The sequence below is a fragment of the Polypterus senegalus genome, chromosome 17 (genome assembly GCF_016835505.1).
Source record: "Polypterus senegalus isolate Bchr_013 chromosome 17, ASM1683550v1, whole genome shotgun sequence".
Taxonomy (NCBI): domain Eukaryota; kingdom Metazoa; phylum Chordata; class Cladistia; order Polypteriformes; family Polypteridae; genus Polypterus; species Polypterus senegalus.
The window spans coordinates 93,735,685-93,755,396 of NC_053170.1; the positions used below are offsets into that span (position 1 = coordinate 93,735,685).

General features: G+C 39.5%; 1 protein-coding gene across 3 annotated transcripts in view; it reads right to left on the reverse strand.

Moving 5' to 3' along the window:
• LOC120517703 (casein kinase I) overlaps positions 1-11,346 on the reverse strand; it is a 49,426-nt gene extending 38,080 nt beyond the window's left edge. For 2 of the 3 annotated variants that reach the window (XM_039740151.1, XM_039740152.1), the window contains exon 1: positions 10,865-11,346. In XM_039740151.1, the coding sequence (XP_039596085.1) occupies positions 10,865-10,940 (76 nt within the window). In that variant the 5' untranslated portion in view covers positions 10,941-11,346. The remainder of the gene's footprint in view (positions 1-10,864) is intronic. The other variant, XM_039740150.1, reaches the window with a different exon arrangement.
• Between the last annotated feature and the right edge of the window lie 8,366 nt (positions 11,347-19,712).

Genomic DNA, 19,712 nt, shown 5'->3' on the forward strand with positions numbered 1-19,712 from the left:
TTTTTTTTTGTTACTGTTGTGGCTTTGACACAGCACTGCAGGTTGAATGACCTTTCCCCAGTGACACTCCGAGCAGTAAATATGGAACATCCCAACGGTCCCTGCTGAATAAATACATGCAAGATGTCTGACTGACTGTTTCACCTGTGAAAAATCCCCAGAGCTCTGCATTGCTCTGAGTAAAGAAAGTTCTGTCCTTTTATTATTATGGGATGAGACTGTAGATAATTCAAAAATTGTCTTTGCATGAATTTCACGTCAGTGTTCAAGTGCCACCTCCCTGTTGAAATACAAATTATAGCCAAACCATAGTAACGCGGCACATACCAACTTGCATTCAAATGTTAAAGGCTGCTCTTTCTCACACAGTAGAAGGTGACCTGTTTCAATTACAGCAGTAGCATTGTGAGAAAATTCAGTAAAGTTACATAGTGACTTAACATAATGCAATACTTCGAGACATTCCATATTAAATTACAATAAAAATATTGAACTAGAGGAATCTCCTTGTGTGTGCTAAGAGGGGTGAAAGTGCATCTCAGAATAAAATACAAACCCTCTTGCTATCCCGGCTGATACAAGGGGCAAGTAAAATGGAATAAAACTGTAAAAACATATTCAACAGGTCTGTGTTCCTTATAGACAGACTGCGGTACTAAGATACAAAAGTTTAATTCAGATTGTTAACAATCCCCTTACTATGATCACATGCCACAAATGTGCCAAGTGATTACTGTACGACTTAAACTGAAATATTACAATTTTCACAAAGACAATAGCCTTTGCGTAATTAAAGTACCGGGCTAGGTTTGGTTCAGGAGGATAAGGGTGTACCATTATGGTCCAGGTCTTACTTCCCGAATAAAAAGGACTTGCATAGCCAATTACTGCAATTAAAACCCAGAGAATGACGTCCTCCTCAATCCGGAATACCATATAGGGTTACTTAAATGTTACATGAAATTCGATATTTGACTTCAAAGTTTTGTCAATTAAAGACAAGGTCATAAAATCAGCTACAACAATGCAGCACCACTACTAACTGAAACCAGGTAACACTCCAGTGAAACAGGAGCATTCAATTTATCCATGCAAGTATCATGTACAATTTCTGAGGGCAACAATGTTTAACTGCATAGTGAAAAAGTTAACAAGTTGGTACACAAGTCATTTGAAAGGGAACAATAATTAGTTCAGTGTTATAAAGAGAGTTTACAAACACCTTTATTATGGGCTTTTGTGTCCAAGGCTTAGGATCACACTGTGTAGCGCCTGGTCTCATTACCATCACTGACTGACTGTAGATCCTTCACCAAGCAACTTGGATGCATATCGAGCAATGCGATGTGCACAGTTGGTTCATCAACCCAGATTGAACAAAAGACAATTTAACGATGTATCAAAGAAAAAGTCAATGCCAACTACTCTTAGTGAAAAAGCGATTGCCCCCTTTGAACTCCAACAGACTAAGTCAACTGTACTGCTACTAACCGCAGCAGGATGACTTTTAAAAGTTATTGATCATTATTACAGAGTGCTGTGCAGAACTATAGAAAAATGCCGCCTACAAACCTTTGACAACTCACCGACGTGTAGGTATGAGAAAATATGATAGATATGCTTAGGCAGGTCTTACCAAAAAATGTCACTGTTTTAATATTTCTTCAAATATTTTCAAAGACACTAGCTCAAGTGTCTGGGAACATGCATCTTGCAGATCAACCCATCTCTACTTTTCCCGGCTTTCTTTTGTTTTTTTCTGCGGTGGCACTTGCAACGCCATGACAATCACCTGATCAAGGTATTGTGCAGCCACCTGTGATGCTCACATTAAGGCAGGTGCCCTGGCTGTTCAAGACCCATTGCATCTAATCTTCTGGGACAAAGACTAGGAACCCTGCAGAATTTTTTCTCCAGCTTATGTTTTTTTTTTTTTTTTTGCATTCCTCCCAACCATTTGGCCTTACCAGCGGTCTTCTCTTTAAATACTTGCAATGCATTATTTAGGGCTGGGAGATAAGTATCTTTAACGTTTTATCACAAAATAACGTTTCTATCGAAGATGTGGTCCATATATCGATGGAACTCATTCCATCCATGTTTTGACAAACACAACGAAAAGCTAATGATAATGAGAATAGCGTTGTGCCAAACCATTCATTTGGCTGGAATAGAGTTACAGCCATGTCAGGTTAGGCTGACACACAGCACTGAGCGTAGGGGTAGCAGCTGTCAGCAGCACACTTGCAGCTTGCCACACCAGTATGTCAGGAACGGGAGCAAAATAAAACAGAAAATACTAACAAAAACTCAAAAAATCAGTGTTACCAAAGACGACACCCCAAAGCTCAAAAGATGAGGACACTGTTGAAAAGAAACGTCAAACAAATGTGGTAGTGTGGAGATATTTTGGGTAATTAAAGTCTGACAAGAAGCAGTGTGGCATGCACTGAAAATTGTTTTGAAAGCATGTTCCCAACGACAGATAATACCACTAATCGTTGGTATCATCTGAAGCAGTATGATCCTTTAGAGCAGGGGTGCCCACACTTTTTCGGCTTCCGAGCTACTTTTAAAATGAGAGAGAGAGACACAGACAGACAGACAGATACTGAGTATACTAAATATACATAAAATGTATGTTGACATACCTTGCATCACTTTGTCATAACCTTTATGGCACAACAACAATTCAATACATTTATGGTCACCACAGTATTTAGATTTAATGATCATCATGTGGGAAAAGGCTGACTCGCATAAATAAGTAGAGCCGAATAAGGCAGTCAAGGAGCTTTTGAATTCAGCAGAGTGAAAAATGACGACTGTCCGATTAACTGCGATTTTAGTTCCCATTTCTCTCTCTTTCTCAGATCACTTTTTGGAAGGACATCAGTTTCGTAGTTTTTATGAACAGTTTGAAAGTGCCTTTCCACATTTTCCTTCTTTGGAATAGCAATGATAGATTGACAGATCAGACAAACGCACTTCGATTGTGACACTGGGAGAAAAAAATCCTCTTCCAATTCCACATTCAGCCCATACCCTCCCCAAACAATTTTTTTTTTAAATCCCTTCTTTAGTCGATATAAATTGGAAAGCTAACAAGATCACAGCCGGAGGTTTGCAGTAGCTCGCAAGTACAGGATGACCAGTGTGTTAGAAGAGAAGAGATCTCAGACTGGCCGCCCTGTATGTTAATCAAGTGGCAAATGCCATAGGGAGGATATATGATAAACTAACGTTTAAAAAAATTTTTTTGAATGCAACGCAATCTACCTGCACTACCTTTGCGATCTACCGGTCGATCACGATCAACGTATTGGGCACCCCTGCTTCAGAGCATGCACAAGGCAAGACTCTAAAGTCCCGGACCAAAGTAAGTGCTGGTGATCCCCCTAAAACAACCACACAACATCAGACCATAGTGTCCAATTTCTTCAGCTCCATGCCAAGGATGAGACAAAGTAATATCACAAATGCAATAGCCTACTTTATTGCAAAAGACAATGCCAGCAGGCATGGCTGAAAATGTTAGATTTAAGCCACTGATTAAATTGACCCTTGTTACCAAATCCCTGGATGTAAGTATTTCTCTCGGATGGCACTTCACCAGCTACACACGGAGTGGAGCGAGACAATTGAAAATGAGCTGTAAAATGCATCTCACGTCACTACCACAATGGATTTGTGGTCAAGTTACACATCAGAACCATGTAGGAGTCTCACTGCCCATTTCATTGACCAAGATTGGAATGTGAAAAGCAAATGTCTGCAAACTGCCTATTTTCCTTAGGATCATACAGGCGAAGTTTGATTTAGGACTGACAGAAGCATTTGCATCCTAGGGACCAAGTGAAGAGAAAAGTCTGCATCACAACAGACTGTGGGACGAATACAGTGAAGGCCACAACACTAAACCAACTGGACACAGCTGTAGTGCTTTGGGCATCTACTTCATTCAGCTATTGGCAGGTTGGTGAGGAGACTTACATACAAATATATTATTTTTTTGCCTTGGAGCATAAGCAGACCACAATTAAATGAATGTCAATTTTGTTTACGTTTGAAAGCCGCTTGAATTTGTACGGAGGATATACACAGAAGGTTTTGTCTGCTCACTTGTGGATTTGTTACCCAACAATTTAAATCTATACAAAAGAAAGGATACAGTATGGATGTATTTTTTTTTTTAGATTTTACTTGGTATTAATAACTACTGTATTTATTTGTAACTGACCAAAAATTTACTGTGTTCTCCTGTAAAACTTGAACGCTTTTGACCGGTTAGAATTCAGATTTTATTTTATGTACCTATTTATATGAAATAAAGTTGCATAATGTTCTACAGTACATTTGCCATGTTCAACTTATGACAGAAAATAAAATATTTAAACCAAAATTAATCTTGCGATATCTTTACATCTCACTTAGGAGTAAAAAGGAACCTTTAAGCTACACAAAAATTGTTATTTGGTTAATGTCATGAAACATCTTAATATCAACCGATACGAAAATTATTATCGTGATAAAAAGATTTTATATTATGGACTCTGCTTTTCTACTAATTATCTATTATGTAAGCTTGTAAGGATTTGTCTTTGGTTACTTATTCACTATTATTCATACTCAATTTATTTATTTTTTTTTGTTTTAACTATTTCTTAAACATCTTGTGAAGAACTTTGGGCTGCATCCTGTGTATGAAAATGTGCTGTACAAATAAAAATGTTTTTGCTATAGCGGTGCTACAGATAATCTCATTTCTGAAAGATGTAATGATTTAGTTGGCAACAACAGAGGTACAACACCAATATTTATGATAGTTCTATAAGCATCTCAGCAGACTAATGCAGCAAACTCCTCGGATAATGGTCTGTTCACATTACCCATATCACTTCGAAGTGAAACTGCTTACACTCCCCTTTCCAATGGGAGAATGGAACTCACTGATAATACTAAATAGATGCAATTTTCTTTAAATTAAGAATAAGCTTTTATGTATTTCAGGTCACAGTTAGGCTGGTGTATCCTATGGCTAACATGAAGGAGGAACCAGACAACACAAAAATGACCCTGGCTAAACCATGAATAACATGTTCAATCCTTGGATAGCAAATTAGTCAAATATCTTGAAATTAGGCATTTCAAAAAACTGATTTTTTTGGGATTACAAAACCACTCATACCAGATTTCCACACCCAGTAGGCTTTCCAGAGTGGACCTAATCAACAATCAATAAAGGTGAGTAATAACGTAAGTAAACAAACTGCTTTTATTGTATTCAACTATAAATATGAAGAAAAAAAACTGAGGTAGCAGGATGAACCATAATTTCTACAGCAAACCACTGAAAAACTATGCAATTGTTGACAATGTTGCAAGGGTTTACTTAATGTGTGTCAACTGTTTTGACTAAATAGTATTATCAAACCTGTGGCACAAAGCGGGTCCAATCTACAGACACAGTGCAGGTATACTTCCAAACTCACTCACTAAAACAGAGACAATTTAAAGTCAACAACTGACATAACACAAATCTTTGAAATGTTGTAAGAAAAAAAGGACTGTAACTTGCAAGACTCCACAGAGAGAGTGAACAAATGTGAGACCTGAACCCCCGAAACTAACCACTGAAATGTCATCCTATGACTTAAATAAGAGATGAAATGTAAACAAATATGACTTAAGTCATTTTTATCCTGCATATTCAAGTCACATTTTTGCAGTAATTTAATATGCCAAGTCAAAGAAGTGGGTAGTATAGGCAAAAATCCAAGTCACTACAGAACCAAAAACTGTTTCAGTGCATACCAGTATTACACATTTAGTATAACTGTTTCAAATTGAAATACATTTTAATAACCACCAATTTATTAAAAAGGGGAATTGTACAAATGGATGCTACTCGTATTCATGTAAATGCTTATTAACATTATTCTACTCAAATGGATTCAACAGCAAGTACTCATCTCTCCAGCTTGAACTGGTAAAAATGCAGCTGGTTACTGGGTCACTCCAGCACCAAGAAAACACAGGACCAGGCATGGCTTAAGCATCTAATAACAAAATGAAAAGGGACCAAATAAAAATCCATTTTGTAATTATGGTCGACAACTATGATGTGTGACCTTTACAGTCAGAAAACTGGGGCTGAAATGTGTCACATTTCCCGAACAATATTATGGTTTATACTTCAAGACAGCGATTATTGTGAAAAGCTGGTATCACCAAAGTGTAATTATCCAGGTCCTGATGCAGCAAATATTTCAGAATTACGACAATACCACCAGCATGTTTCACCACTGGCATAACGCTCTTACAGAAAAATTGAGTAAGCTTTCCTTCAAGGCATAAATAGGTCTGCTGATCAATATGTTCCACTTTTCACTCCAGTCAACAAAGCCAAACCCATGAGAGTTTATCTAGGAGCACTTAAGCAGATATGATGAAAATATTTTTGTTCTTATTGGCAAACAGTTGCCTTGTCATTCTACAATGGATATCCATTTTAACCAGTGTCTTTCCACTTCCTCTGGTGCAGGTATAAAGATTAATGATGTTCAATGGGTCATTGTGGTATCAGGGAAAATGTTACACCTTGGCTTGGAATAGATTTTGACAGATGGTGACATTTATCAAGAACCACTACTGATGAAAATTCCACTGTTAGAAAATTGATTTAAGTGAAGATTTGGTGACAGCTCAGAGAACTGCAAAGGCATTTGAAACCCTTTACACTTACACACAAATGTTGTTCCGAGCCTGTAAGTGAGCAAATTCACTGACCACGACTGATGTTAATCAATCTGTATTGCACAAATCTGAATTAAAGTAGTCATGACCTCACCGAAAACTATTGAAAGTGGTGACCATAACTGTCCCTTTTATTTGGGAGAAAATCAGGATGAGCGGACTTTTAGCAAGTAACTTTACATGCAAAAGATTCTGCTTAGTAAAGTATAAATACATGAAACGCTAAATATATGTGACTAGTGCACTCCTCTATATACTACAAGGTTTTTATTTATTATAAAAAAACACATATACATATATATATATATATATATATATATATATATATATATATATATATATATATATATATATATATATATATATATATATAAATAATCACAAAGAAAAAATATCTGCCACAATTTGTACCTTTTATTGCACTTTGACTTTATGTTTGATATGTGAATTTCCCCTTGGGATTAATAAAGTATCTAATTACTGTTCTTCAAAATACAATCTAAGAATAACTCAAAGCAACAGGTTTAATAAACAGTAAATCAATGTTACTGGTAATATGTACATTATGTTTAAAGACAATAAATTGTAAAAAAAAAAAAAAAAAAAAAAGCAAGCAGTACATAAAGCTCGGAGAATTTCACCTCAGTTTATAACTAAAACCCTTCCTATACAAAAAAAGGCTCAATATTAGCTATTTCCTTATGAGTACAAGATTAGACACAACCCTTTAAAAGCAGCACAGCATTTCATTCTGGCAAAAATACAGTACTCATAAAATATAAACACTTATGCAATACATAAGTTGGCTTCCAGCCAACTGCACAAAGGAAACCCTGCTCCAGCCTACAAATTTGCATGTTAAAAGTGTTATGTGGAAGCTTTTCTCCAAACTGTCAAGACAACAGTTTCCCACGTTATGAAAGAAACAAACCCAAGACACAGCTGAAAGGCTTTTTTTTTTTTATATAAAGACTTTAGTACATCCATCCCCTCTACCTGTTTACCAACTTTGGACCATAAAGAGGTTAGAACCAATTTCAAGCAAAAAAAAGAAACTCGCTTTAAGTGTGGCTGTTGTGGAATTCTCAAACAAAGCGATGTTGGGAAATGGCATAATGCAGAAAACCAAAATAAGAAAGGCAGAATTAAATGAACCCACTACTTAAATTAGGTCCTGCTTTATGTACTGTATTGGCATGGAAATTAACAAGACATTTCTGATATCATTAGAAACATTACCCGATTCTTTATCAAGACCAGCCTACCAGGGTAAAGCCAGATAATGACTGTTAAGCTGGTTACATACGTGGACTACATTGCTGCTCTGGTTTCAAAACCATTTGTTAAAAAGGGAATACAATGGTGCAGCAAATCGAGCTGCCTCACACAGCCAACAAGCTGCAGTACAAATCTGTGTATAATTTGAACCTTATCCTGCATGTCTTCTCCCAAGTTGTCCAAGATGAAGCCTCACAGCCCCAAACAGCACTAGAGTTAACAGGCGATTCAAAGATAGAATGTGTGACTGAATGCATGAGTGAACCATCCAAATAACTAGTCTCTCTTTACTATGTCTGAGGCTGTCAGGATAGGCCACAGGACCCCCACAGCCCTGAACTGAAACAAGCCAGTCTAAGCATGTCACTGCATTATTGCTCTCTGTTGTATGGATTCTTAAGAATAGCAAATTCTACAAAGATGGACAACATTCACGTCAAATGAAAATCTGACAGTGAACCCATTTTCAGAAGGTCCCAAAAGGTGCCAAGTTCAACACCCATTCCTGACTAGGTTAGGTGACGCCTACCAAATTGCTCTGACATTAAGTGGGCTGTATAGTATACAGTTACACTGGATGAAATGCATCATAATATTGTCTTCTATTAAAAAGTAGATTTAAAAAACAGAGGCTCTTCTGTGATTAGAACCACAACCCTTCCACTAATGGCTAACCTGTAATTAACCCTAGTTAACATCCTACATTTACTTTTTCCACTTTTTGGAAAAGCTTGTCATCGATTATTTATCACATGCATGGCTGCTGACTTAATTCCCACAACTCCCATCACAAAGAATATTTTTGCTCCATGTGTTCATTGCGCTTCAACTTTTCCTACGCACTGCAAGTGACCAACAAACCCCTACATTAACCTTGTGTCACCGGTACAATTATTTCAACTCTACCTCCATCTGATCTTTCTCTTGTATATTACAACTTTGCTTTAATCAAAATAATAATACATCTTATGTATATAGTGCCTTTCCTATGCTCAGGGCACTTTTTGCTTTAAGTTCTTCCCTCACTGGTTATTTCCAGCTCCTATTTACCATAAAAACCCTTATTCAATTTAAAATTGTCAATTTTGTTTTCCTTTTTTGGCTGGCAACTTTACCACTTTTGGGGTGCGTTTCTCCAATTGGAGTCTCTTTCTCAACGGCAGGATTTGAACCCAAAACCTAAAGAAAGTCCAAAGCCGTAACCACTATGTCACACCACTCGCAGCGCTAACATCCTCCCTTACATTTGTATTCACCAACTTTGCTGACACCAACATCCAAGGCGTTTTACAACATTTGAGATACAATTAAGTTACACTTCTTTTATAATCTTGTCTTCTTAGGGAGTCAAGGCTGGTGGGGGCGGTCAAAAGGCAAGCCCTGTTAATGTCCACTGTGGCACTTCTTAAATGATTTTTTGGGCCATACAAAAGTAAATTGTATTGTACTGTATTTTTTTTTTTTTAACTGGAGCTCAGGCAAGTGAAGGGACTCCTCATTTGAGACACGGTGTCAGCAGCGTGCTTTTAACCCCCAAACTCAAAAGTCTGACATACAAAGTACAACCACACCACATTCAGAAGTTTAAAAGGCTGCAATCACCTCCAAGTACTCCTATAGTCAAAATGTTCTCCAAAAAACTTTACATCACTATTCCTACACACTCTTTGCAGCACCCAGTGCCAAATGAACCAGTTCACTGTAAAGAGCACACTCCCTTCTCCCTGCCATTGCCCAGTAGCTCTACCAGTGCCCCTGTGACCAGAGGTTAAAACTGGGTCACCACTGCCAACCATTCTCCAGAAGAAGAATAAAGGAGGTGTGGCATGGAAAGCTTTGTCCCCTTACCCCAAAATCTGCTTTTACAAAAATGATCCTGTTCATTTAAAACAATAAGGCTGACAATTTATTTCTAAACTCCAGTCCTGAGAAACGAGATATGTAAACAAAAGGGTGAAAATCCATTGTACTACTTAAGAGAGGAGTTTTTTTTTACAAGGATTAGCCACAGGGGTTGTTTGAAAGCTTCCTCAATATACACAGAGTTGCAGCAGTAAAATGCTGTCCACTCTAAATTACAGGGGACACCAAGCCGAGGCCTTGATCCAGTTTCACAGCCAAATGCTGGCTCATCTACTCGACTGCAGCTCAAAAATAGGAGAAGCCTTTTGTTTCTCCATGAAATAAGAGTACTTAGCTAGCCTACATCAATACAACTGAATGCAAATTCTCGCAGGCAAGACAGAAGAGCAAATGTTCCCCCAACAAATGGATCATTTCTGAACTTCTGTCGCTGCGTCCCGATTGGGTCAGGCTTCTTTTGTTTGAAGAGTATTGCAGAATAGAGACGCGCAGGTTATTGTGGGTGCATGATGGACAGAACGACATCCACAAAAACAAGCTGAAACATGTCTAAACATTAAGAACTGGACAGAATTTGACCCCTGCCCACCACTGATCTCCTACCCAAATCTGATTAGCCAGTCACTCATTGGGTTCCTCGAAGGCAAGCGAGCATAAACAGGAAAAAACAGGAATGCGACAGCTACGATCTACAGGAAAGGTGAATAACGTTGGAACATGGGTGTCACGAAGGGCTACGTTTTTTATTTTTACCATTTGGACTAATCATGCCTACCATTTGACTCGTGTTTTCCGAGCCAAGCCTTGTAACAATAGAACGAGCAAAACATTTGCAATGTACGCCCCCCAACCCCCCTCCCAAATGCTAAGCTTTTCTCGCTATCAGAAAGAGAATGACATGATATAAAACCGTTCAACCCCCTTGTCACGGCCAAGACAAGCCCGACTTGTTTGTTGTCTCACTTACCCAAATAAATGTCTCCGAATGATCCGCTTCCGATCTTCCGGCCCAGTCTGTACCTATTGCCCACCCGAAGTTCCATGGCTTTGTATTATGTAAACAAAAAGTAAAGATAGAATTTAAAAGGCGTCGTCAATTTTTTTTAAAACTGTTTTTCGTGCTGTGCTCCTTTCGAACAAGCCTCCCCGCTCGCTATTCTCTTCCCCTAGTTCCTCTCTTCTTCAGTCCCCCGCTCAAGACGGCTGCCGTTTTTCCTGTTACCGTCCAATTTTCACCATCCCTTTTCTACCTCCCCTCTTGTCACAAAACAACAATATACAGATTTGCTAAAAGCCAGCAGCATGTAGATTATGTTCAGGGTGCCGAAAAACACATCACCGCTTGCCTCGTAGAGGATGGACACGGATTTCAACGACTAGCCCCCTTTTTTGCCGAGGCTAAACACACACACTTACACAGCTCCCTCCCTTCCCCCCTCCTTCTATCTGAAGCAGTCTGTCATAGTTGCGTGACGTCACTTCCCTTAGCAACACATCGTCACCGGAAATGTGGGGCGGGTCTTGCAAGCACGGTTGACAAAAACAAGAACAGCTGTTACGAAGTAAACAAATGTGGAACCTATACAGTGACGTAATGATACAAAACAGTTTTTACAACTTATCGGAATCATCAATGCTTACTTTTTTATTCTTTCCGCTATATCCGATTGTTTTGTTCTCAATTTAAATTGAAACGCTTTCACGCGACGTCCGTCGCAATGCATAACTGAAATCGAAACTAGGCGTAGAAAATCGACATTTAGCACTTTAAATCTGAAAAAAACTAGAATCACTCTACTGATATACCAAAATGGTGCTGCCACTGATGTGCTCGATACAGAACGTCTGCTATGTTAACAAAAAAGTACAGCGTGCTAATGTGTAAAGAGATGTAACGGAAAGAGCGGTCTAAAGTTCAAGAGAACATAAATGGTTGATTACAGGACCACAATTTATCTGCACATTCCCACATGTAATGGCATTCAAGTTTAATGTATGTGGAGTAACACACAGGGTAAACCTATTATACTGTCAGTCCATCCATCCTCATACCCACCCAATCTTGAGCAGGGAGCCTGTCTGCAAGCATAGGACGCCAGGCAGGAAGAATCCCCGGACGGGGTGCCAGTCTAACGCAGGACAATGGCTGGACACCCACGTGGGTTCGTGGAGACCCCCTGCTTCCTTTTTGTGAGGCAGCAGCACAATCTCTGCACCATTATGCCCCCACTGTTATACTACCAGTCAGAAGTCTGAACTTGTCACGTTTTTGATAGAAAGTGATACCTTTTTTTTAATCAAGAGCCAATTAAATTGATTTTAAAATACAGCCAGCACATTACTAGTGTTTCTAATGGCGTTTACTGCTTGACATGACTGCCTTAAAGTTTATTTTTCACATATGACTGCAAGGTCTCACTTTCATTAGCCATTCTTTCGGTGCCCTAGCGGTCAACTCCCTTAGCTTTTCCCTAATTAGTCAGTTTAGATGCTGATTGGTTATTAGAGAAACCTTTGGCATTGCATTAGCACTACTAAGACCTGTTATTCTGTTCACTTGGGTTGCCAATACTGGCATTAAAAAAAAAAAACAGTTGAAAAATGGCCAAATAAAACACGTCAGTCAATTGTTTTTTGAAGTGGCCTGAATACTTTCTGAATCCACTGCATATATACAAGCTGACCCATTGACTACTCTCTAGGCAAATAGCAAGGACTTGACCTTAATATGTGTTAACTATGATCAGCCAATGTAGCAATCTGAAAGGATGACTGGTATGTGCCTGTCTAGGCTGGTTGAACACCAGATGTACTGCTGCATTTTAAATCATTTCAAGCAGCTTCGTAACACAAGTGCAGATGTGATAAGCCAGGACCGGGTGTTGTGCTGCATATTCTGACAGATATGGTCTGATCTTGCAGATATTGTACAGAGTAAATCTGAGAGACTGTTGCAACATGGTCCCTGGTGACAGCTGGCTTCAATCTCCACCCCAATGCTGTGTACTGACTTGGCAGGTGTTAGTGATAATGAACCAAGCTCAGCAGAAATGGGGTGCTGAATAGATGGACTAGTTAGGGCAGGGGTTGATAACCTGAGGTCTGTGGACCCCTAGGGGTTCCATGGATGGCTTTCAGGGGTCTGTGAGGGTCAAATAAAAATGAACATATTCACTATACAACCTGTTACTGTTGATTTAGAGAAGTAGTAGTAGTTGTAGTAGAAAACATAGTACTAGTAGATCTGTTTTAATTTGCACAAAAGGATTGTATTTCATTGGCATAGCACTGATAAGAAAAGGATGATAGGTGCCTAGTGAGGACATGTACAGAGAGAAAGGAAAGAGCCCTAACACTAATCCTTGGGGCACAGGGATTGTCTCAACAGCTCAACTCACCAGGACACACAGTAAGATCAAGACAAGGTAAGAGTCAGGTGGCAGTTACAGTGATACCAAGGTCAGAGAAAGTGACAGGATCTGCAGGTTATCAGCATTGAAGGGCAGAGGAGGGATCTAGCAGGACCAAATTAGAGACTACAAGATCCATCCATTATCCAACCCACTATATCCTAACCACAGGGTCATGGGGGTCAACTGGAGCCAAACCCAGCCAACAGAGGGCACAAGGCAGAAAACAAACCACGGGCAGGGCGCCAGCCCACCGCAGGGCATGCATACACACACACGCCCACACACCAAGCACACACTAGGAACAATTTATAATTGCCAATGCACCTAATCTGCATGTCTTTAGAATGTGGGTGGAAACCGGAGCACCTGGAGGAAACCCACACGACTACAAGATCCTTTAACCATTTGTTCATTTCAACATCATGAGCTAAGAGGTGCTAATGGGGTTCTTTTTGCCTACAGATTTTTGATTATATAAAGTATACTCCTCCCAATTGGCAATTCTAAATCGGCCCTAGTGTGTGCTTGGTGTGTGGGTGTGTTTGTGTGTGTCCTGCGGTGGGTTGGCACCCTGCCCAGGATTGGTTCCTGCCTTGTGCCCTGTGTTGGCTGGGATTGGCTCCAGCAGACCCCCGTGACCCTGTGTTTGGATTCAGCGGGGTAGAAAATGGATGGATGGATGGATACTCCTCCCATCATGCCCATCATCTCCATAGTGCTGAATCTTGTATTTGTGTATTGGTTCACACAATCTATCTATCTATCTATCTATCTATCTATCTATCTATCTATCTATCTATCTATCTATCTATCTATAGTGTTTTTCATTTCTGTTTATCTGTTATATAGTGCCTTTCATATTATCTATCTATCTATCTATCTTTCTATCTATCTATAGTGTTTTTCATTTCTGTTTATCTGTTTTATAGTGCCTTTCATATTATCTATCTATCTATCTATCTATCTATCTATCTATCTTTCTATCATGTCTGTCTATCTGTTATATAGTGCCTTTTGCATGTAGCTATCAGTTATATAGTGCCATTCATATCCCACACTTTCTCCGATGAATACGACAATTACACAATGAATACTCATAGCAACATAAATGAGTTATACTGACATTTTTCATAACAAACTCTTGTCTCTCTTCTTCAGCTAACAAGCAATGCTTTAATTTTTTGGCCCCAAAGTCCTGCCCAGTGACGTTAATGGCACCTGACCAGAAACGTTTACCTATCCTGCGGTGTGTAAGTTGAACAGAGGCAGACGGCATTTTCAGTGGAAGAGATCCAAGCAATTGCAGTTTACAACATCTTGTATAACAGAGTAAAGCTTAAAGTGAAAATTGGAGAGCCTCGACTTTGCTGGCAATGAACTTTATAATGAAGGACTTGTGTCACCTGTTTTTGCAGATTGCCAAGTTTCCTTTAATAACATTTACATAATACATATGGCATCAACTGTTTGCCAAATGTGAGAATTTGAGCTAGAAATAGATAATTGATATAATGTGTATTCTAAAAACTGTCTTTATATGGACAGTCAGCATGAGAATGCCATAGTGAAGGAGACTGCAATCCCAGTTTGCAATGGCCAAGGTCTGCAGAGTGTATTATTGAGCAATTTTCTTTGAAAAAAAACATTTACATAATATACAGTACATGGGATAAGAAAAGTAGCAAGTTTGAAAAACACAACTCAAGGTAGGAGTTACAAATAAAAATGCTCTCTTGAGGCAGACTGTTATGCTGCGTTGCAGCAGCTGCAACAGGCAGAGTGTATCATTGAGCAAGTGTCACTCCAGAACATTTACTTGACACATGGCATCACCCTGCGACAGACCTCGGCCCATTTCAAGGTAGGCTCCTGCTGTGCTTCTAATTCTTCCAGTTTAGGCTCTGGCCTCCTATGATGCTGACCTGAATGAAGTTGATTTGACAATGTTACATCATATGGAATTACAAAACTCAAAAAGACTGTTTAGATTTATGAAGTTGGTGTTGTAGCCACAATCTAAAGTTCCTCCTGCTACCACTGCAGTTCTTTCTCTTGTAGAGTTAATGACAATAATTGTACTATTGAATGAATCCATCTATCCATTTCCCAAACCTGCTATTCCCATAAGCATATCCATCCGTGTGTTTTGTAACCCAGTTTTATAAATCAGGGTTCTAGGGACCCTGTGCATGTGCTGGCAGTGCCAGATAGGAACCAAGGCTGGATAGAGTACAGGTCATACTAAAGCACACTCTCATATTCATTCACACTGGGCCAATTTAGAGTTGTCAATCAATCTAACCTGCACATGCTTTGGGATGTACGAAGAAGGGATATCAACCCAGATACATACAAAACAAGCAAATGGTACATGAACAGACAAGTATCTGTCTTAAAGTGTCTCCTGCTAACGATTCATGTGCCTTAAATAATTGCTCCACTGCCAACAGCTTCATCTCATATCATCTCGGTTTATTATTCTAATAACTGAAATTGTTAGTGAGTTAACTATATTCATAAAACTGTAATTAAGTCAACTTGTTTCATTCTTGGCTTGACATCAAAATTTAACCACAAAAGTTGTAGAGAAAATAATTACTTAAATTTGCTTTGGCCCTTTGCCAAAGTTAGCAAGCAGTTCTGAAAGAATAAATGAGAAAGAGAGAGAGAGAGAGAGGTGGGCATGTAAACCCTGGGATTTGGGCAGCAAACTATCAAGATTTCAATCTACACAAGAGGAGCAAATTTAGGTGTGCCACAGAACAGGAGGTTCTTGTGCTATGTCTGGACTGTCACTGCAGGATGTCTGCAATGGTGTACAATTAGCAGATATCCAGGCTGCTCACAGGAAGGTCTAGCCACATAGAGGTATGGAAATCCAGAATCTATTTGAAAAAAAGAAGGAACCATCCTGGGGTTGTACATTCATCATTTGCACGCCACACTCACACACACACGTCCATGATTGCTCATCAAGCTACACTTTGTGTCCAAGGGCTAAGGAGTACCAGAGGAAAACAAATCTTCCAATTCCATACAGATAGAGACCAGGCTGAGATTTCTCTCTGAGGATGAGTTTCCAAGGAAGTTCTGCTCAGCACTGGAATGGTAGGTAGGATGTTAGGCAAAAGGTCCATTTAAAAGTCTGCAATGTTAAAGAAAACATGTAGTGACAGTAACGACTTATGTTGGTATGTCACTGCAATAACTAAGACGCCCCCAGTGGGTGGTCCATTAAGAGTACCTGCAAGGTGCACCAGCACAAGTAAAGAAAAGAAGGAGGCTAGGAAACAAAGGGCAAAAATGGAAATGCCATTCCAAGAACTACTGAGATAGGACCATGCAGATCCTTTCATCATACAGGTAACCGAAGAGTTGCCATAGAGCTCTGGTCATTTAAGGCCAGTAGAGGGATAAAAGATTCAAAAACCCCATGACCCTCAAACCAGAACTCTGGCTTGGTGTCCCTGATTTAAATAATGAGCCTTATCTTACCCCAGGAGTAATACTAGAAGTGAACCTGGGAGCCAATGTAAAGTTTCTTCAGGTCTATTTCATGTCTTTGCCACGGTTCCTCCTCTGCCTGGGGTTTAGACTCACGTTTTATGTCTCTTTTGTTCATTATTGTTTCTTTGATTTCTGTTGTTTATGTGCATTATTCTTTGCTTTTGATCTTGTCTGTTAGCTGCCTTTGTTATGTTCCTGTGTTTTACGGGTGGTCCCCCAAGAGGTGGGACCACCTGCCAATCACTGCCAGGAACTACCCTCCGCCCTGTAAATCTAAAGGGTCTCCCACAGTTCCTAGCGGTTCGTTTCAAACGTGCCTGCAAATGGTGAGTTTTCTTGTGTTTCTTTGATCTATCGGATTTCTTTATTTAAGAACCTTAATGCTCTGTTTTTTACTATGTTTGTTTCTGGCCATTTCAATTGAACTTTCTAGCATTGGACTGCATTATTGTTTGTCAGGAAATTACTTTACTACTTATGCTCCATGGAGCTTCATTGTTATTTAACAACAATTTGTGAAAATAAACATTTTATTTTATATAGATTCTGTGCTTGCTCTTATTACGAGCCAAGGCTTTGACAATGATATCCCCCTCTAGTGTGCGCTGTTTGGAAGTTATTTTGGAACTTATTGGCAAGTCTGGGGATTGTGAGTATGGTGTGTACCCTGTTTTCCACCTACTTATCTATCTATCTATCTATCTATCTATCTATCTATCTATCTACAGGGTGAGTCAAAATTATGTTAACACTAATGGATTATTTTCATCTCGACCACACCTTTCCAGGTCAATGGATAGGTCATGGTGGACCATTGCCATGGCCTCCACACTCCCCTGATTTGACACCCTGTGATTTCTGGTTATAGGGTATGGTAAAGGAGCGTGTGTATATAGCAGGAAAGTGACTGAAGGACAGAATACAGACTGTGATATTATCTGTTCCACGCAAAATGTGTGTCCGGGCTTTAAATGGTACTGTGCTGACACTGATACTACAATTCCCATCAGGGAACAGAATAGCACTGGGGCTGATGGGAGGACACTGTTATCAGTGCGCACAAAGTTTTCACCTAAGACCACAGGATGCAGCATTTTTTTCAACTAATTTAGATAGATAGATAGATAGATAGATAGATAGATAGATAGATAGATAGATAGATAGATAGATAGATAGATAGATAGATAGATAGATACTTTATTAATCTCAAGGGGAAATTCCCATACTCCAGCAGTAGCATACTGATAAAGAACAATATTAAATTAAAGAGTGATAACAATGAAGGTATAACAGACAATAACTTTGTGTAATGTTAACATTTACCCCCCCTGGTGGAATTGAAGAGTCACATACAGTAGTGTGGGGTCTCCTCAGTCTGTCAGTGGAGCAGGATGGTGACAGCAGTCTGTCACTGAAGCTGCTCCTCTGTCTGGAGATGATCCTGTTCAGTGGATGCAGTGGATTCTCCATGATTGACAGGAGTCTGCTCAGCGCCCGTCGCTCTGCCACAGATATCAAACTGTCCAGTTCCATGCCTACAATAGAGCCTGCCTTTCTCACCAGTTTGTCCAGGCGTAAGGTGTCCCTCTTCTTTATGCTGCTTCCCCAGCACACCACCATGTAGAAGAGGGCGCTCGCCACAACCGTCTGGTAGAACATCTGCAGCATCTTATTGCAGATGTTAAAGGACGCCAGCCTTCTAAGGATGTATAGTCGGCTCTGTCCTCTCTTACACAGATCATCAGTATTGGCAGTCCAGTCCTGTTTATCATCCAGCTGCACTCCCAGGTATTTATAGGTCTGTACCCTCTGCACAGTCACCTCTGATGATCACGGGGTCCATGAGGGGCCTGGGCCTCCTAAAATCCACCACCAGCTCCTTGGTTTTGCTGAGGTTCAGTTGTAGGTGGTTTGAGTATAATTATTGTCTAGCTGGATTACACTTTTTGTCTAAGAGTACATCAGTTTATCTCATCATGATTTGTGTTTAGCCATGGTAAATTTCCAAAACACAGTTTTTGCCTATTTATTTTTATCTGGGCCCTTTTCTGTGAAATATACAAGTCTAAAAAGAGAGTATGATGTGCTGAAATTGCACGTGAAATGATGTTTTGCATTAATTTCACAAAATTGTAATGAAAAGGAAACTTGACTGTTTTGCTCATCTCTACATATTATTGTGTATTGTTATGTTATTCATAACCACTGTAGCATGATTCGGGCTGCTGGACGAGGACATTGTTGGCCTGCACTGCATTGGTCAAACATGCAGATAGAACTTCATTGCACTGTGTACATGTGACAAAAACTTTGAAATGAAATGATGATACTATGTTTTTATCAATGCAAAACTTTACATTTTTGAAAACCCACCTGCATATCACTACTGTACTAAGTAAGATAGAGGTTAAGAAGCAGTGTTCATGGTTCAAAAACAGCAAGGAGTTACAGCAATTCTGGAATAGCCACATGAAATCTAAGCAGGCAGTGTGGCGCAGTGGTTGAGACTTTGAGACTTGATGTTGTGTTTTCATATCCCACTACTCAGACCATGTGACCATCAGCAAGCCACTTCACTTGCCTGTGCTCCAACTGAAAAAGTAAAAGAAATGTAACCAATTGTATCTCAGATGTTGTAAGTTGCCTTGGATAAATGTGTCAGACAAAAAATAAGTAATAAAATAAAAATGAGAGTAGAGGCATTGAGGGAGAAGTAGCTTAGATGATGGATGAGCCAGCCAGCAATGACAAAAGGAGCAACATTTAAAAAAAAAAACACATACATGCAGGGGGTCCTCGGGTTACGACACAGTTCCGTTCCTATAACAGTGATGTAACCCGGATTTTGGTGTAAGTCGAAACACACACTAGCCTAAGTCACTTGCCTATCCAAGC